At 36.1% G+C, this 21,459-nt stretch overlaps 1 protein-coding gene across 2 annotated transcripts in view; it reads left to right on the plus strand.

The window, feature by feature from the left end:
- Window positions 1-21,459, plus strand: part of VPS13B (vacuolar protein sorting 13 homolog B) — a 459,183-nt gene that overhangs the window by 227,327 nt on the left and 210,397 nt on the right. For both annotated transcript variants that reach the window (XM_084281966.1, XM_084281967.1), the window contains exons 23-25: window positions 4,146-4,380; window positions 11,984-12,204; window positions 17,043-17,249. In XM_084281966.1, the coding sequence (XP_084138092.1) occupies window positions 4,146-4,380; window positions 11,984-12,204; window positions 17,043-17,249 (663 nt within the window). The remainder of the gene's footprint in view (window positions 1-4,145; window positions 4,381-11,983; window positions 12,205-17,042; window positions 17,250-21,459) is intronic.

Here is a 21,459-nt window from a genome sequence, read left to right on the forward strand (position 1 = left end):
GCTTACGTTAAAAAAAAAATAAAATAGGAATACTGTGTAGCGCCAGGACGTAATGTTTCCAGTGGTAAAAGAAAAATGCAGCTGATCCTTATTATACTCCTTTTTATATACAGGTAGCCTGCTCTCTTAGTCCTCATACTCACATCCTCTACTTCCCTTTTATATCTTTTTTATTTTTTGTTTAACTTTAAAACATGAATTTCCAGCCTGCCTTTTAAAATTTGAACAGACAGTGCTGTCTGGCTCAACTGCAAATGGGAGAGTTGGGTTAGAGTGATTGTCAGAGGCTGAGTCCTATAATAACGTCTACACCATAACCCCACATGGGATGTGTAACGGTGGATCTTTGCAGTTTGGGGAGTAATTATGAGATTATATTCCATATCTGAAACTCCCTGAAAAACACATCAGCCTTTGTGAGGAGAGAATATGATAGATGATGATTAGTGTGGAGAGATGCCATTTCCCAGGAGACAGCTTTATGTGAGTGTCACCTAGTAGGTCATCTTCAACAGCTCTAATTGCTTTACATAGCTGTAAAATGTGGGCTAGGGAAGTGAATCTCACTGTGTCGCTGTCTTAAAAGGCTGTAGAGGCTCTTGTATAACCTTTCCCTCTTTGTTGTGCTTGTACAGAATAGCTATGGACTGCCACTTGTTTTGCTTTGCTCACTCCCTCCCCACCCACTCTCCTCAGCTCTGAAGACCTAATTCATGTGCAGTGTATATATTTCACAGTTCTCTCTATAGAGCAACATCCTCCTTCTAAAATATGAATTAATAAAATACTGCGTTTATTCCAGTAACTAAATACTTTCCTTCTTATACAACCGAGATCTTAAAGTCATTATGCTTTTTTAGGTTTATATACTAATGAAAGCTTAGAGCAATATGCTTTGAGTACCTTTTTGAAAGTAGAAGGGAAAATACTGCTTACTTCATAGGTTTATCATTAGCGTACGTTACTTAGGATGTGTAGGCCTTGACATAATAGAAATGAAAATAGAGGGTGATACTGTTTCAAGAATTTGTAATAATTCCTTCTCTTTAACACATGAATGTGTTCAGTATTGGCAAAAGAACACGTTGCTACCAAAACTGAAATAAGATCCTTGAAACAGAAAGGATGTTGCCATGGAAAAATGAAGTAACACTCAGTGCAGCTGCGAAGCATTAATGAATAGGATATTTTTTTAAAAGATCATTTCTGTTTGGTGTGGCTTGGAGGGTCCCAACCAGATGGTTTCCATGAACAGGATCTGACCCCCAGCTTGAGGACTTCTTACTGGCAGATTACTTCATTTTCTTTCCCTTGGATTGTCAGATCCTTACATTAATGCAAGATTTACTGCTGCAGATTTATATTCAGTTACATAAATCAGTCACATTTTACATTAAATTCACAATTTTAGACACACAGTTTAACAGTTATTTAAAAAGTGTAAAAAGATTTATATGATAGCTTTAATATATGCTATTGATGTAGTTTAATTTTAAGATATTTGGACTACATATATTTTAAAGCACTTTCTGATTGGTGAAACAATCTGTAGCACACATTCTCACTTTTTGTCCAACATATAGTTCCATCCTTCTAGGTGCACTCTTCCATTTCTTCAGAGGAACTTGTTCTTAGAGAGATCTCCCAGATTCTGTCAGACAAATATTTACAAATCCAACTGAAGCTGATAGTTGTGTTAGCAGAATCTGCCTCTGAGAAGTTCAACAGGTGCAATGCAAATGCTTGAATTTGCACTTACCAGGCCCTAGTGCATCTAAGTTGACAGTTTCTTATATTATTAGAATTATGGCATTTTTACCCTAAAATATGGAATTTTGCCATATTTTCTCTGTATTGTCTTTTGAAATCTTGCAATAATGTTTTGCAAATGGCACTTATTCTTGTAAAACTTTAAATGAAACACAAGTATACAAACCATAGCTGTAAGCAAATCTTTAATGTGTTGAGGGCCTTATGCTATCAAGTACATCAAAATTCACTGTCTAAGTCCAATACAACTGTTTGTGAATGAATTCTAAAATATCCATCTATGGATGAACGAAATTTCCCTCAAGCATTTGAAAGAGTGAAACTATTCTGATTCTACCTCAATATTATTGATGCATTGAAGTTAAACAAAAATGACCCGAAGAACTTGTCTTCAATACAAAGCTGTACTGAACTGTAAATTAAGTGTAACAACTCTACTGAGTATTGAGAGTTCTTCTCAAGAGTACTCTGTAAAACATCTCCTGTAGATCCTGCTGCTGGTAATACGATAAAGTATTGCATCTCTCCAAGCTGGTGGAATTTTTGGGTTATTATTACCACATGGTTTGTATATCCAGGCAGTATTTGATGTTAGTCATCATGAATATATATATGTGTGTCTGTGTGTGTGTATATATATATATATTTAATCTGTTATAAACTGTTTACTCAGTAAGTGTACTGATAGAACAAAAGTTACATTGATCGTAACTTCTTTTGTCATCTATTTATCATTATCTCACAATGGTTTGACCTGCAACTTATTACTAATAGACCAGAAAATGATCTAACGTGTCACCGTAAAAATCTTTGCAAATTGACACAATGACTAATTTACCAGTTAAAAAAAAAAATCTAAATCTATTACATCTGTAACAATACACTGTTGCTTTTCATCCAGTATAAATAATGTACACTCTGCAACCTTGGATCAATAAACTACTTATCAAAGATGTAATTAACTTCATTTTACAACTCAAACAGTTCTAAAACTAGAAACAAACACAGACTTCATGAAACAATGTATTTATTTTTGCAAAATTCTACTGATACTTTTCTGCAGTGAATTCTTGTCAGTTTGTCTAAGCAAAAGGGCACAAAAATGCTGAAATAAAGATGAATATCTGCGTTCTCCTGACTAGACTGGCAAAGTACTTATGGTGCTCAGGAATTCCAGTTCTCTTCCAAATCACTGTTGTGGTCTTAAGAGATTATTAGCCTTAAGGGAAAGGGGGTGTGATGTACAAACCTTGGTTATCAATTTTAAGCTATGATGTCTTTAATGATAGCAAATTGGAAGACTCTTGGTAGAAAGGTTTACAGCAAGCAAGTGTTCTTTTATCACAGCTACAAATAACATCTTGTATCCAATATTTTGTACACTAGACTTTTCCGAACTATTATGAAGAAGTGAACTGAATCATAGTTTGTACTTGCTTAACAAAGCATTCAAGTGTTCAGGCTGTTAGGACTATTTGGTATCCAGGTGCAAAATATCGCTTCTAAGAGCCAAGGAAAATGGTAACAATCTGCAGCTTACACCACCTCTGAATTAACAAGTCATGATCAGTTCAGTTCTTCATTTGGACTCGCTCAGCCTTGCTGGAAGGTCATAAGAAGATGGCAGAATGATCAGAAATGTTGCAGAGTAACACCATTGTGTGAAAATACAGAATAAGTGCTATTTCATATGAAATTACATGTACTACATAAGAAAACAGGGCAAAAGCTGAACTTTATTCTTTTCTCTCCTTTTTTTTTTTTTTTAAATTTATGCATGCACCAATCCATTTGTTTTAAAGTCATATTTTCACCAAAGGTGGTTTTTTTTCAGTTTGTCCGATGATTAACCTTTTTGTACGTACACATTACAGTCAACTACAACATAAAGACAGAATTCACCATGAAATAACTCTTTGCTGAAGTCTTATTATAGAAACTAAGAATATATAAAATTTTGGTTAGTTCTAGAGACTTAACTGTTTCTTACAAAAACTAATGCACTGACAAAAAAGGAGGACTTTCTCAGTTTTATTGTAAGAAAATTTTCTGGCTGAATCATGCTTCCTGTAAGAAGCTGTTGAAAGGTAGACAGATACGTATTCAGTTTGCATGGCAACACCTTTCTGATGAAATTTACAGACCAAAATGACACTTTTTCTTCCATCACCTGCTGTAATAATATATTACAAGAATGTAATGTTCTAACATTTTGCACCATCTTTCCTCTTAATTCTACTAAGAACCATTTTAAATCAGCTGTGATAGACAAGTAACATGAGATTTTGTACCAAAATGAATATGCCATAGGAGGGAGGGAAGGGGAGAAATGATAATCTGTTTCTGAGAAATCTTTCCTGACTTTGTTTTTACAGCTTGAAGTGCAATCATGTTGTGTATTCCTTCCAAATGACAGTCTGCCTTCCCCGAGTACTATCGTATCAGGTGATATTCCTGGGACTGTCCGAAGCTGGTACCATGGCCAGGCCAGTATGCCTGGCACGCTAGTTGTCTGCTTGCCACAGGTAAAGATTATGAGTGCTGGACACAAACATATGGAACCACTGCAGGAAATCCCATTTGTTGTGCTGAGACCCATCCTTGAAGAAGGTAATGTGATAAATTCAAAAATTACTCTTTAATTTCCATTTATAACTTATATGAAAGTCATCTTCATTTTATTTTTGAAAACTTGTGATGCTGTGGCAGTTTTTTAGCAGTATGTTGTGTCTTAATGATGGCTAAGAATACCCATAACAATCTTTGCCCCATGGAAATCAAAGTGAAATTCATCATCAGTGAGCTTGCAGTAGTTCTGTAATATGTTTTAAATGTTTGCGGAAGCCAGAAAAAATAAGGACTGTGATTTTTTTCATTCAGTGTTTTGTTTTGTGTTTTTTTTTTTTTTTTTAATTACGTTATTGTGTAGCCACAGGCAGTAGGTTTGACACAACAGAGGGGGCACTGAGTTGTGAATTCTAAGACAGAGTGGAGGTAGGTGGGGAAAAATATCTTATACCGCCTTTTCTGGGGGAAAAATAAAAAGTGTCTTGGATCTAATATTTGAAGTAAGAGAAGAAAATAAATTTCGTACATATAGCAGACTATAAAAACAATGAGACTTTATTGGTCTCATTGTTTTTATCTCAAGATAAGCAACAGCCATGTTCTGGGTTGTGTATGTAGAAAGGTTTTTGTAGAGAAATAAGAACAAAATGAGAAAGTCGTATGAATGTTTATGGGTGGGATGCCCTTTTGCATAGGGTGAGGATGAGGAAAAAGTTTGGTAGTATTTATTTGAAAAGCTAATTTTTTATAGAAATTCGAATTGTGATCCAATTTGAGGGAAGAATTAGGTTGTAATATGCATCTGATTGAGAAATGGAGGCGATAAGCTATAAAGCAACTAAGAAGTGAAAACAAGCTACTAACATTTAATATGATTTTATAATCATATTAAGTCCTTAGAAATGACCAAAGTAAATGGCATGTAGATTTGCAGCAGTCTTTTGAAGGAATAGTGGTGTAAAAATCTTGGTTTACTCATATTCATGTGAAAAAATGTGTATTGGAAATAGGTGCGACAAATATCCCTAACAGTCTTCAGTCTTGGTGTTTGTTTTTTTTTTTTAATGGCATCCATGAGATCTAGCCCTATAACCAAGTTGAAAAGCTCATGGAAATGTCAGTGAACACGTAGTTCATTATAGTATTCTTGAAATGCATTATTTGGAAAGTATTGTTGCTATTTTGTATATTTGTTCTATAATGATGAGAGGAAGATGTGGCGGTTGTTATGCTGCTTTGAGGATGGCCTTTTCTGAGAAAAAAATACTCTGTTTTCTGCATATATATTGCTGAAACAAGCAATTATAAAGGATATGCTGTGAAAAATTGAGGTTGAGTCATATTCAAGAACTACTCTGCTTTTGCCATCTGAAATTTGTTTGGATCTGTAAGTGTTTTCCCTCTTCTTTTGTTTTACCATTTATATTGGTTTGACTCTTTTTCTCCTTCCTATATTTTAACTTAACCTGGATCAACAGAAGCAAAATACTGTTGTTAGTACTGAAAGTCATATCAGAGGTGTGCTAAATGCAGCCAACTGGAGGGAAAAATAGAGAGAGAAAGGTAATGTTTTTTTACTTTCAGTAGGAATGATCTGATTTGCTAATCATAGTGACAGATAAAAGATAAATTTAATGAAAGTCTCTTGTTGGCTTTAAGCTGATGATGTAATTTAAACCATTTATGAAAGTAAGAAGTCATTTGAATTTTGTCAAACCCAGATTTGAAGGAAAGATCCTAGTGAGAGAAAAGAATCCCCCTGGTTGGGATAAAGCCTATGGTAAGGAATTTATTTGTGTGTGGCTTTGTGCTCTGGGAATAATGCCAAACAGAAGTTCTCACAATCTTGATATTTTTGATTCTCTAATGGAGTTGTTGCCTTCTCCCATGCCAAAACTCCCCCTTAAACAGACTATTACAAAGTTTTTTTAAAGCTTTTAAGTTAACTTCTTTGTTTTTTCCCGTGAAGAGGTAAATATTTTTTAAGGACTTTCATTGGGAGTCTTTCAAATTTGCATTCTGTCTTTGAACAAAACTTCAGGGACATAGCATCATTCATAAAATATGTTACCACCTCTCTGAAATGATATTTATTCAGCCTTGCTTGTCCTGGAAACTATTTTTTGAATCATTCATTCTTTCATGAAGAAGATGTGAAAGGCTTATTTACAAGGATGCATTTAAGAGCAGGACTGAAATGTTTAGGAAACTACTTAAAGTGAGCTGTGACTTTCTGTGAATGTTTGTGTGTATCTGACTTCAGCTACTTGACAATTCATCTATATATTTTCCTGGTCATCACCAAGAATAGTAAAATAAAACATGGTGAAGTTAGATATAGACAAAAGTTGTTCTGGATGGGACTTCTGGACTGCTAAGTGCTCTTCCAAAAATCTTTGCATTCACATTTGACGTGCTATAATAGGAAAAGAAATTGAAAACATGAAGGGAATTAAAATGTTGCTTTGGATGTAGCACTATGTTTTAGAGTAATAATGAGGACATTTTTGGCATTTGTAAAGTCTTCCTTTGCTAGAAGCTTGCATTTTAATTAGTTAGAATATTTTCCTGGCCTCCATTCATAATTTTAAATTAATTACTGTTTGTCAGTTTGTTCCCCCTCCTTCAATTTCTAATTTTTTTTATTTTATTTTTTTACAGTCCTTAACTGGCATGTGTAAAATGTTCCTCTCTGGGTTATACTGGTAATTTCTATCATGCAGTCTTTGTAAATATGTTATTTTTAGGTAAGATAAAGTAAGACAGGTATTTAAGTAAGAAACAGTAAAATACAGGGGAAAAAAAGTGTTTGAAATAGCTTCAAATTGTTGCCAATTGTTGCTGCAATTGCTGGGTATCACATTCACATTCTCATATGGATCACAGTATACTGACAATCATATAAATCACTATACTCCAAACATTTAAATATGAGGACGGTCCCTGAGAGAAGGCTTTTTGTGTGTGTGTGTGTGAACTATGACAAATTATATAACCTCACAGATATTTCGTAGTGTATGTTTAAACTCAGTAAGTTGTCATGTGACTTGTAAGGAAGTAGAAAATTAGGATATCTAATACTAGTGTCTGAATTAATTGTAATGAAGTGTTTTGATAATAAACTACTGCAATACAATAGCAGCACATAGACTTGAACACCCAAAAATGGCAGCTGAATGTTGGCAGTAGTATTTTGGCCATTCCTAGAAATAATTATCTTGCATTAGATTAAAATAATGCTGTATTTCAATATAAATACAAAAATAATTTCTGTAAATTGTGAGATGACTATTCAAGTAAGTTGGCCGTTTTTTTTATGGGAAACTATTTCCCATTCAAATAGTCATCTGGTTCATTTTATAATCCATGTCACCATCTCCACAACAAGGTAATTATTGTATTCAATTTATCTGTTATGGGTAATGACTTTATAAAATTAGGTTTCACATTTTAGTGACATTCTTTAGCATCTGAATGGCAGTGAACTTCAACTTAAAGAGCTTTTTATCCATGTGAGCTCTTGAATAGCCAGGCTGAAGTTAGCAAGTCATGTGTGTGCGTGTGTTTGAAGTCTGTAGAACTAAATCTCACCTGTTGCAGTGAGTGCTGAACTTGGACAAAGCTCTCTGTGCTTTCAACTAGGTGCATATATACGGTCATAATAACTGCTCCCATGTTGCATCACTGGGAGTAAGTACAATGCTGACCTAGTAAGTACCCTCTACCTAATAAGTATCCTCTTACTTTAAGACCATTGCCCTATCACTACAGTCCCTGACAAGGAGCCCCTCTCCAGCTTTCCTGTAGGCTCTTTTTAGGTACTGGAAGGTTGCAGTGAGGTCTGTCTGGAGCCTTTTCTTCTTCAGGCTGGATAAACGCAATTCCATCAGCCTGTCCTCATAAGAGAGCTGCTCCAGCCCTCTGATCGTTTTCATAGCCCTCCTCTGGACTTGCTCTACTGCTGAATGTTGTGCAGTACTCTAGGGGAGGTCTCATGAGAGCAGAGTTGAGGGGGAGAATCACCTCCCCTCTCCTTGCTGTCCCAGGATACAGTTGGCTTTCTGAGCTGCAAGCACACATTGCTGGCTCATGTCGAGCTTCTCATCAACCAACACCCCCAGGTCAGGTCCTCCTCCTCAGGGCTGCTCTCAATCCACTCTCTGCCCAGCCTGTATTTGTGCTTGGGATTGCCCTGGCCCAGATGCAGGACCGTGCACCTGGCCTTGTTGAACTTCATGAGGTTCACACAGGCCCACCTTTCAGACCTGTCCAGGTCCCTCTGGATGGCAGCTCTTCCCTCCAGTGTGTTGACCACACCACACAGCTTGGTGTCATGGGCAGACTTGCTGAGGGTGCACTCAATTTCGCAGTTCATGTTCATCAAGGATGTTAGATAGTGCCAGTTCCAATACTGACTCCTGAGAAACACCACTCATTACTGATCTCCACTTGGACATTAAGCCATTGACAGCAACACTTTGAGGCCAATCCAGCCAATTCCAGCCAATGCCTTACCCATCAGGTGGTCCATCTGTCACATCCATGTCTCCCCAGTTTAGAGAAGAGGATATGATGGGGGACAAATGTCAAGTGCTTTGCACAAGTCCAGGTAGATTAGGACAAGAGGTAATGTCCTCAGGTTGTGCCAGGAGAGGTTCAGGTTGGAAATTAGACATACTTCTCAGGAAGAATAGTCAGGCATTGGAATGGGCTGGCCAAGTTGGTGATGGAGTCACTGTCCCAGGGGGTGTTTAAGGAAAGGTTGTATATCAGTGTGGACATGGTTTACTGGGTAATATTGGTAGTAGGAGGATGGTTGGACCAGATGATCTTGGAGGTCTTTTCCAACCTTACTGATGCTAGGTGATGTCTAATACATATTACAAAAGTAACTCACTGTAGAAAAGAAGTCTCGTCAAAATATATCAAAGAGCAAATAATTGATGAATTCCAGAAAATTGTCTGATGATCAGGTCAGTCAACTGCCAAAGATCTGGAAGTGGCATTTCTATTTTTAAGAAGTTATCAAAACAGTTGATCTTCATGAATGCACTTTCAAGTCTTTCAAACAGAAGTGATCTCTAGAGAAATTAAAAATAAGTATTTATGACAGCTGTAGGTCAGGAACTAACCAGAATCTTCAACCGTACTAGGAGTCTTTCGTGTGTATCATTTATGTTCTTGCCATTAAGCGAAGAGGTGAGCTCTGGTTCCACTGAAGGCAATGTAAGTTTTACTTTTAATATTTTAGTATAAAAGAATCTCAGCAATTAGATGATGAAACGTGGATGGTAAGGTTAGACATGTAGAGAAAACATCTGCGAAGTGTGGCACTGGCCTTTTTCCATCCTTTATTCCTATTAATAAATGAGTCTTGAAGTAAGACCTATAAACACTGTTGCTTTTAATGGTTAGCACTTTGAGGTGCTGAAATATTTTCATAAAACCAGTCTCCAAATGAATGCATGTAAGCAATTATTATTTTTTAAGCAAATAAAGCAAACTTAAGTACAACCACAAAACAAGCCTTTATTAGGTGGACAGTTCTGGTATACTGTTAGAATGTCACATGGTGTATATGGAGCTGAGAAAGAGGAAATTGATGAAAATAAGGGGGATTTTATAGTTGTAAAATTGTCATATAGGTTCTGTAGTATTTGTTCAACAGCATACTGTGGTTTCTGTATGTGCAACAAAATTTGATCGGTATTTTTCTTCTAAGGTAGATACTGTATGCAGTGTAGAATAGTTTGCATCTCTCTTTAGAGGTTCTTCCTAATCCCTGAAATTTAAGCAATGTTAATTTAATGTGGTGGTCACAGGGAAAAAAAAAAATCATGCATAGTAATTAGAAACATGTCATTAGAGTTGACTTTGCATTTGAATTTTTTCCATCTATTGCAATTAATATTTTGTATTTCTTGGCTGACTAAACTTGGAAAAAATACAGATTGCTAACTACTTTTAAATTTATAATCTGAAACCTTTCCAAAATATTTTCAAGTTACTTTGGCTGAGCTGAAATCTTCAGTATGTCATAGCTGAAAAATAAACTACTGAATTTTTTAGTTCTTTCTTGGGATGAACACACGCTTCCCTGATACATATTCCTGACCATATATACCCAGTACTTGTGAATGACTCAGTAGAACTCTTACTAAAATAATAGAAGAAGGCATTTGGGTCCATTTTTATTTTTTCTAAACTTTTCTAAAATGTCTTTTAATTAATGGGAGTTAACACTTAACTAGTAGTATTTCTCAACAATGTGATTTCTCAGCAGGACAGTGTTGACCGTACGACACAAAAGGCAGCAAGCTGACTGTATATTGTTTAAATTCTCGAGTCCAAGTTATCTATTGCTTTATGAGACCCTTAGGATCCATCCCAGTGTACATCTGCATTTTTCTGCTATCTGTTCTGATTCTTAAGACTGGCGTCCATGCTTCTGTGTTGTCAGATGAATTTGGACTCTTCTTACCACTGTGATTCCAAGCCATGAGTTGTGAAAAAATTAAACACTATACCAAATGTGCTTCTGAATTTTGATATAGGAAGGAGTACTTTATCCTTTTTTTCCTCCAAATGAGTGTGCTCTGTGCGAAGATGAATTTTTCTGTCCTGAGTGAGATTTACGGATGATCACAAGCATGCTATGCTTGGATGCAAGACTGCATATAGCAACCTTTATGTGACTTTTACTTGGGGCTGATGCCTTCCCTTGGTGGATTGAAGGCTCATACTCTGTCATTGAAGTGGGGAAAAAAAGGCCTAACTTCCTCAGCGGAAAATCAGATAAATGGAATAATGAAACTTTGTTTAGAGGAAAAATAATATTCTGAAGTAATTGTTATCCTCGTGTATTTCTAAAGAGGAAAAAAAAAACACATTTGTATATTGCAAGTGAAATGAGAATCACCCACTTATCTTTCCTTGTCTTATTTTCCCCACTTCTGTAGAGCATTCTTTGGTTCACGGTCTCTTGCAGACCCCAAATTCTTTCACTGGGAAAGAGAGAAGTTGGACACTCCTTCCGTTTTGATCATCTGTTTTCTCAGTTCTTCAGGTAGTTCCTTTCATCTCTGACTGGTAGAGCCAGAGATTTTCTCTCACTAAAAAGAGTTCCTGTAGGCCTTTTGAAGACTGACCCAAATAATTCTGTCTCTGGTCCTGCTTTGGAGAATTTTCCTGTCTGTTTTTTTTTTCCCCATCTACTGACAAGCTAAAGAAAACCATAATGTTTCTCTGATACAATCAAACTGGTTGTACCAAAGCTGTGTTGTTGGGCTCTGCCAATTGCTTATTCTTGGTAAAGGTTCATGATAGGATGCCAGGCACTTCTCTGGGTAGCCTCCCTTCTAAATATCGGAAATGAGTGCTCAGTGTATGTCTGTAGTAATTTGTTTTTACAAAATACATCATTCTGTTTCTGGGGCAAGAAAGGGAAGCGGTGGCAAGAGCACTGAATTCTGTTTTTGAGGTTTGGGGATTAATTTAATGTTCATTGACAGCAATTGCTGAATTCAAAGTGTTTTCTAAGGCCTTAACTGAGTTTTGAGAAAATCATACCCCAGTGTTTATGATGCAAATATTTAATTGTTTTCTCTCTCTCTTTTTTTTTTTTTTTTTTTTTTTAAACTATTAGGTGATGCCTTTCCATGGACTATTAGTCTGCATCATTTCAGTATGTATACTCTTCTGGGACAACAGATGACACTTAATTTAGTGGAACCAATGGGCTGTACTTCTACTTTAGCTGTTACTTCACAGAAATTGCTTGCTTCGGGGCCAGAATCCAGACACTCATTTGTTGTCTGCCTCCATGTTGACCTTGAGTCTCTTGAAATAAAATGCTCGAACCCCCAGGTTGGTACATTTAATTGATTTATGAAAGGAAATTAAAAATAACTCGATTTAAGTACAATTGTTCTGCATTTGGTTGAAGAAGTTCTCTTCTGTCTTAATTTTTTTTTAACTGGGCCATCAAGATCAAGGTGCTTAGATTAAGATTTGCTTTGAAGCTCTCTCAAGTTTTGTAATTTAAACTCTTCTCAAAATGTAATAGCTACAATATAAATGCATCTTTTGGCTGATGGAATGAAATGAATTGCAGATGTACCATTAAATGCTATAGTGCTTTTCTGCTGTCACTGTGGGTTCGTATATTGAAATGGTTTAATGTAATTTTTTACCATATTCTCATAGAACTAGCATTTCTTTGAACATAACATGTTTTTAGGCAAACAATTATATCCTTTTGTAAGGAAAAAACACATGAATGTCTGAAAATAAGTTACCACCTCATGTATGTTTATTTAAATTCAAAGAGGTCGTTAAATTTTCAGAAAATGCTCCTTGTATTTTACTGAGTTGCATCAAGTTTACTGTAGTCAACATAGTGTAGGCTTTCTTCGCAAAATTTTGAGTAATTTTTACTGTAAATTGAGTAACACTTTAATGACAGTTGCGATGTATGAACAGTGGTGTTGGCAGTAATACTCATGTTAATGAGAATTGCAAATACGCTTATGTCTGAGTAGGGCTCTGCATCCATTTATTATCTGCTCTAAAGTGTTACACACAAGTAGAAGTTTTTCAAAGGACAGCAAAGACAAAATGGTCTGTTTAGTGATTTATTTAATAGACAGAAGGAAAAAGAACACAAAGTATTATCATTTTGATCTGAAATGCAGTACATAATGCTTATAAAGTTGTATAGACTTATGGCCTAAGACTGAGAATGCTAAAGCTATGATGGCGGGTATAATTTTAATGTTGTCCTTTGTGTATACTCATTACAGTGTGCTTCTCAGACATGTGTTATTTTTCCCTTGCCTCGTTCTGTGTTCTATGAATGAAAAAAGTTTTTTAAACTATATGTTTACTTTATCGTCAATATTTGTTCTCCTGCCCCATTCACTGACTTCCATCCAACTTATTTCTGACTCACTTGATTTATGCCATTGTCTTCTCCACTAGTTGGGCTCAAATTGAGGGTTGGTTAAAATGAGATTGCACACTAGATGTGGTAAATTTGAAATGGAGAAACTTAAACGAGGTCTTCTTAGGCTTTTAAATCTGTATGACAAGTGTGTTTGCACATATAAAAGGTTGTCACTGTGTTATGAATGTGTAAATAAGAAAGGACAGAATTATGATTTTGCTGAAAACTGTACTTTTTACACGTCAAGATTTCCTGAAGTCTTTACTTTGCAACTTCATAGTATTTCCATAATGTTTAATGTATTAATATTAAATAATTTCACAGACTATGGAAACCTGCCTTATCCTATGTTAATAAAACTGTACAGATTTCACATTGCAGCTATTTAGAGAATTTGTAAATATATTCAGATGTTTATGTATCAAAATAGTTTGCTCTCTTTGACTTGAATGTACTTAGTGAAATTCCAGCAAATTCTGATCAACTTTGATTTTTTTTAATCTCCAAAATTATTACTCATTGTTAATAATAATTAATTATTTATATAAAATTTACAAGCTGAAAGATGTTGTTTTAATTGAAAGTTTTACCTAAATTTATGTTACAAATGAAGGAAAAAGAAAATAAGGAAAATACATTTTCAAGATCTCCAGACAAAATTTGCTCAAATAATTTGTTTTGCAAACTGTAGGAAAATATTTGCTATAAGAAAAATACAAATTGTAAGTTCCATAAAAATCATAATAATTATGAGTGTTGTGAATTGTTAAAATTAAGTTGCATGCTGGAATATCAGACCAAATAGACTGAATGTTGTTGTCTTAAATGATGTTCTTCTATATTATGACATTGTTCATTTATTGAAGTTTTATAATGACCAAAAAGACGTGGACAAATTGTAAGAATTCAGTGAAGGTTTTTGAGCTATTCTTTCTCCCTGCTTTATTTATGCAAAAGGTGAAAGAAAATGAGTCCTCTTTAACCAGATGTTCAAGAACAGAAGATGTAAAATACAATTACATAAACAGCGTTTGATATTTATAAACTCACCCTAGGGTAACTATGAAATTTGATTCTTTAGAATGACAGGCTGTAATTTTTCTGCAGATGACAGCCTTAAATTAGGTGATACCTGGTGAATTTGTTAAATGGTAGCAAAGGTGAAGTATTTTACTGTTTGACTATTATGATTTAACGTGAAACCATGTTCTGATGGTTGTGTCACTGTAAAGTCAATACTCTCTGTGTGCAAAGTTGTCAGGATATTGCCTTTTGTTGTATTGTTCTCAATTTTGTAGTAATGTGTTTTAAGTATAAAATACTGTAACATATTGAAATTCACAGATTTTGCCAAGTTGCCAGTGGGGTCTTACTGAGTTATGTGTGGTTTTGCTGCAAAGGGATTGGAAGCAGTGAGAGAGGGAAACATTTCTTAACAAATACTGGCAGAGTTATTCCTATTTTTGTCATACAATTTTTCTTTTCTTGAATAGGGAGTACTAAACATAATTATATGTTTACTGTTGTGCTCCAAAATACTTCTAAAACAAAAAGACTGTACGCTTACATTAGCTCTTCTGATATTATGAGGAATGGCTTTCAAAACTTGAAGAAATTTAACCAACAAGATTAGCAGAAATCCTTCAATTTTAATGAGTAACAACCACTGGGGTAAAATTAAGAGTATTAAAAAAATAATCAAAGACAGCTTCAGCTCTTAATGTGAGAGGTGGGTTTTTTTTGTTTGTTTTTGTTTGTTTGTTGTTTGTTTTTTAACATATCTTTTTCTTCAAAGAGGCATGGTAGCGTGGCTTTTATGTAGTTTCTATTTTTTAAATGATCTCTGTGAAAATCATCTCCTTCTAATCAAACTGTGCCTTTTTTCTTAGTGAACTTGTTGCTTTGTCTCTGGTTTCAGATGATAAAGTTCATTAGGTTCACACTTACTGGCTTATGGGTTGCTGGCAACAGTCTGAAAGGTGACCATAGCTGTCTGAAATAGCCACTCTTTCAGAGTAGATGCAAGAATTGCAGCCTCAGAAATTTTTAAAAATCTCTCTGAAAATATAAATAATTATTAGCTTTAATGATGTAATCCCAAGAAGGTCTAAACTCTGTTCAGACAGAGTTCAGACTAAACTCTGTTTATTACTGTTGTAATCCCAAGAAGGTCTAAACTCTGGATTATCTGACGACAAACCTCTTCAGGCTGTACAGTAGCATGCATGTAAACAGAGAAGTTGCATCATTTCTTCCTTTATGTCATTTTGGGGCTTTATGAACAGTAGCATAATTAAATTTCTGGAAGCCCTGCTTCCTCAGGAGAAGCATAGCTTAAATTATCCTTTCGTCTCTTGACCAATAAATATTTTGAGGGAGGGGAGGCTGCAAGCATGTATGATTTGGATGTGTGCCTGTATCCTATTAATTTTCTAGAGATTGTTTTGCCAGCGAAGTGTCAACACCAGTTAATATTATATTACTCAATCAATCAGATGGACATTATTAGTTGATCTTCCTGAGTTACATGGAAGAAACTCAGGAAAACTTGGAAATTTGTGAATAGCAATTTAAAGGCTACCACTGCATATCAAAGTGCTACAGACATTAAACCTTTTAAAGTGAAGCTAAAAGAAGTTTGTTTTTATTTTATAAGTGAAAACAGCCACCATTATTGTTTGTCTATAGATTGCACCATGTATGAAGATTTAAAAAATAAAAATAAAAAAGTGCTCAGAAGTTTATCTCCTGTAAGGAAAAATTCTGTCAAAAGTGTGTATGACCTGCTCAGTGTAAGCCTTGAAACTTCAAAAGAAAATCCAAGATGAACTAAGAAGGTTTTTATAAAATTCCAGCACTTCACCTCTTAAGAAAGGACTGTAGCATGTTCTTTGAGACTTCATCACACACTCTCACGCACAAAATCAAGTACTGTTTTATATCAAATGTAGATTGACAGCAGTGTTTTCCTGCATCTGTTCTGCCCACATAAGAAGCCAGCTTCATAGAGTAGATGTGTCCTGAGGCTTAAAGTTCTTATAAATATGAGAATTTCCATTTTTTATAATGGCAAGTTGGGTATGGTATCCAGCTGTGGATCTGCTTATATATTGTTTGCAGTTTTCCCTGAGCTTGTTTTATACAGTATATTGCAGTATGTTGTCATACAAATTCCGTGATTAATGCTTATTTACAAAAACTTATGTAAATATCTTAGAACTGAGTCAAACAATGTGCAAGTTAAACAGTGTGTTTTCTGAATATTGGAATGACATATGCCAGGAGACTGTTGAGTTTAATAATGATAACACAGATAAACATAGAACAGTTTCATGTGCTGCATGGGATCATTATTTTAATGCTATTTAAATGAACAAATTTTGTGTTGCTATTATTTCGTAAAGTTTATATGTTTGTGTTTTTCTAGAGGCAGTATCTATACATATGAAGTATGCCACAAATTACCTTTGTTTAATTGTTAAAATTTATGTTAGTAAAAGTTTTACAAGCTCGGATTATTGGCTGTACTTTTATGAACTACATACTGGATTATTAGACAAAGAACAGATTATTTTTATCAAAATCACTATACTGTGACTGCTGCTAATTATTTTAGTTGCAATGTAGTTGCTTATCAGAACGTTATAAATTCTGAGGATTTCAGTTCTATGTTTTTAAGTCTCACTGGAGGACTTCGATTTTGATCATCTTTCTCCACCTCATTAAGAAATGCTTCCTTAATTTTTTTCTTTTCTTTCAGGTGCAGCTTTTGTATGAACTGGCTGAGATTACAAGTAAAGTTTGGAATAAAATTCAGAGGAAAGGAATTCTGTATCAGTCTTCTGTTTATCCTGAAACCATGACAGGACCTGCTCCTCCTAGCTCTCCAGTTAAAAGTAGTGTTGGTACTGCTCCACCAGATACCAGCACATACAGCCCTTCAGCTGACATTGGGACCACTACAGAGGTAAGTCTTAAAAAAAAATGTCACACGAATACTGATTTACAAAATGTGGAGTTCAGTCAAGTACAAATGAAAAGAATCAATAAAGAGCAGTGGTGTCCGTATGGAAAGTAGCTTTGCTCCTGATCAACTGATAAAGATACATCATTACTCTTTGGTGTAGGAAAAAAAAAAATGGTTGCAGTATTTCTTCTATTTGTTTCATTTGTCTGGATTGTTTCTCTTTGAATTGAATGAATATTAACTCTTCTAAGAAAATTATGGTTAGTATTTTCAGGTCAAGAAGCATAAGGTATTTTTCAAGTCCAGAATTATTAGAATAGTAACTGGTATTTTTGAAGTACCTGTGGTACCTGTGCTGCATGTGAGTCATTCCAAATAGCTTCAGGCAGTCAGCCTGTCGTATTGAAGCCAGTCAAAATGAAGACTGAGACATTGCAGAGCTGCTGCATGTAGTCTCTATGGACGAGCCAGAAGAGGTACCAGGATGTGGAGACTCCCAAGGCTGGCATTGCAGGTTACCCAGTTGTGCGCTCATGCCAGATCCATCCAGGCACTGTTATCCTCCATCCATGAGCTACTTCGGGAGCTCTGCTTCTTCCAATGTCCCAGCTGTCCCATGTCTCAGGGGTGTTTTGTAACTTTGTCACATGAGGATTTTGGTATGCAGCTTCAAATATGAGAAAGATTGGCTGCTTGTTTTTATCTATTTCTGCTTCCTTAATTTGTAGCACTGCGTAACTGCTTGGAGCAAACTGGTACCTGATCTTAATCTCTGTGTGTGCCTAAGACTAAAATGTTATTTTGAGGCATGGGAAGGACTTTTGCTTCTTTCCCATGCGAAGAAAAGAAGGCTGATTCTTCCTGTCAGCATAAGTACGTTCTTAAATGTCATCCATGACCATCATTAGCTCACCAGCTAGCTGATGCATTAGAATGGTGGGTCACAAGAACCTATGCATCTGAATAGGCCAAGTATTTGTGATTTTCTTAGTGCCCCTCACAGGCTTACTAGTTACATTGATTAGTTGGCCTTGTTTGTGCTTCATCAGGGACCTGTAAATGCATAAAATGAGATGAAGGTACACCAATATTTTATAATATGGATGCAATGCTCAATTCTTTCCTTTCTCAGGATAACCACAGTGATTTAGGGGTACCTGGAAGTTCTGAGACAGTCAAATACTTGGCAGTTTGAATGCTAACTGCAATTCCATAGTTTAACAACATTGGACCAGGATTGCTTTGACCCTATATGTAGCTTGTATTAATTCCAGGTCTTGGAGAGAATAAAACGGTGATTGCTGGTGCTTACTATAACATATGCATGACATGTATGCACATACGTACACACAAGTAATTCATTAAAGGGTGTTAGAGATTAAGCTTTAGTTCTTCAGTCATTTCGCTAAAATATTAATTTCTAATGTCTTTCTGTGTGCATGTGATCTCTGTTGCAAAAATCTTGCTATGGATACAAAATTGAAGGAAAGCAATAACAGTAAGAAAACAGTAAGTCCACAAAAGTAGAATTTTTTCACCTACTAACATCAACTTCCTTTTACATTAAAACCAAAACCCACCAGCTTTATAAATAACAATTTGTTTTTGACCCTCTATATAGACAGCAATATTCAGAGTACATACTGTACTTAAAGAATTACTTGAAACTGATTCAGTAATTGTTTTAATCCATATGTTACCAAGATTATTTTGGCAACGTGGGTTTAAGTTCAGCATTCACATCCTACTACTTGCAAAATACTGTTCATCATTTATTTCATTTTCTTCCTATTCTCAACAAATATCGTGCTCTAGCTAAATAAATTTTCTCCTGATCTAAGTGAAGTTTGGTGAAGTAGCTAACAGAGCAATAGTAAAATTTGTGTTCAGCCTTTTCCACTCTGAAGGTAGGATCAGCATCTCAGTCTTGTTAGAAAAGAAAGTTGTATTGAAACACTTGGCATTAATATTGGATTTTTTTCACAATAGGGGACTTAGAGTTGACACAGCGCTTTACAACCAAGATTTGAAAATTGCTTTGAAAGGAATGTATCTTTATGCTAGACAGTATAAATAAATTTAAAAGATTGATTATGCTTGGAGGATATTATTATTTAAGGTATGAAGGAAGAAAAAAGGTGGAAACAGGAGAAAATCTTTGTGTGAAGCCACATAGATCATATGTCTGAAAGACTGATAGAGGAATTAAGCTCCTGTCCATCTCCATTCAAAGCTCTCAACCCAAGGTGTTCCGTCTGTGGCCAGAATAGGAAGGCAATCCAGAAGAAAGAGCAGGCACAAGAGATATGCAAATACACTGGCAGAAAAACATACTGAGGCAGGTGTCATTTGCTTAGTGGAGGCAGTGAGGTGGGAGAACATACACGTTTGCACTCCAAGAGTTGCAGGCAACTGCTCAGTGTCCAGGTGGAGATCAGTAGTGAGTGATGTTTCTCACTATTGGGACCAGCAATATTTAAAATCTTTGTTGGTGACATGAACAGTGAAATTGAGTGTACCCTCAGCAAGTTTGCTGATATCACCAAGCCGTGTGGTGTGGTCAACACGCTAAAGGGAATGGCTGCCATCCAGAGGGACCTGGACAGGCCTGAAAGGTGGGCCTGTGTGAACCTCATGAGGTTCAACAAGGCCAGGTGCGAGGTCATGCATCTGAGCCAGGGCAATCCCAAGCACAAATACAGGCTGGGCAGAGAGTGGATTGAGAGCAGCCCTGAGCAGGAGGACCTGGGGGTGTTGGTTGATGAGAAACTCAACATGAGCCAGCAATGTGTGCTTGCAGCCCAGAAAGCCAGCCATATCCTGGGCTGCATCAAAAGCAGCGTGGCCAGCATGGCAAGGGAGATGATTGTCCCCCTCAGCTCTGCTCTCATGAGACCTCCCCTAGAGTACTGCATGACATTCAGCAGTAGAGCAAGTCCAGAGGGCCGTGAAAATGATCAGAGGGCTGGAGCAGCTCTCTTATAAGTACAGGCTGAGGGAGTTGGGTTTATCCAGCCTGAAGAAGAAAAGGCTCCAGACAGACCTCACTGCAACCTTCCAGTACCTAAAAGGAGCCTACAGGAAAGCTGGAGAGGGGCTCTTTGTCAGGGACTGCAGTGATAGGACAAGAGGAAATGGCTTTAAACTTAAAAGAGTTTAAAGATTTAGATTAGGTGTTAGGAAGAAAATCTTTACTCAAAGGGTGGTATGGCACTGGCACAGGTTGCCCAGAGAAGCTATGTCTGCCCCATACCTGGAAGTGTTCAAGGCCAGGCTGGATGGGACTTTGAGCTGTCATATGGAATGATTTTGACTTTGAGCAACCTGGTCGGGGGGGAGGTGTCCCTACCTAAGACAGGGGTTTGGAATTAGATGGGCTTTAATGTTCCTACCAACCCAAACTATTCTTAGAATCATAGAATCAGTGATATGTAGCTAGATACGTGAGGTTGTTTGAAGTTCTTTTACAGAAATGCAAAATGAAAATTCGAAGGCTAAATTTGGTATTGTCAGGAAAGGATTCATGAAGTTATTTAAGCATAGGAGGGTAATGTTTTTGGCCCAGCAGTTCATGAGAATCTTAATCCATTTCTGGTTCACTGGGTGGGAATATTAAGTGTATTGTGATTAAGTTGAAAACCATATGTAGGGCATGCAAGGATTTACGTTTACAATAAAAAAAGAGAAAGGAGAAGGTTTAGAAATACTGTGATTGAAAAAAAAAAAAAAAAAAAGATTTGGAGAGAATCCGTGGCATGGAAAGTCAAGTAAGGGTTTAGATTCCTGTGACACTGGTAGCAACAAAAATGCTTTATTTGAATTTGTGGGTGCTATTAGCATTTATAAATTCTCCCTTGATATGGGTCTTGTGATCACTTGAAAGAAGTTACTGGTGAAAGTTAGTTTTGCACAGTGAAACAAAAATAAATCTCAAAGCATTCTGAAGGTATGAAATGATCTTTTGTGGATCATCTTCTGAAAAGTAGCTAACATTGTTCCTGAGACTGTGCACAGTCCTGATGTCTGTGAGTTGTGTAGTTCTGCTGGGGGTAGGAAAGGGAAGGAGGAAGGAGAAACACACTTGGCCAACCAGCGAGAAATAATAAAAGGAACCATACTGTCTTCTCACAGTTCTAATGGACTATTTTAGACAATATAAATTAAATAATGGGTAACATAATGGTTGGCAGTATTTCTGCAACACATTTTC

Source organism: Netta rufina (assembly GCF_964035555.1).
Source record: "Netta rufina genome assembly, chromosome: 2".
NCBI lineage: Eukaryota > Metazoa > Chordata > Aves > Anseriformes > Anatidae > Netta > Netta rufina.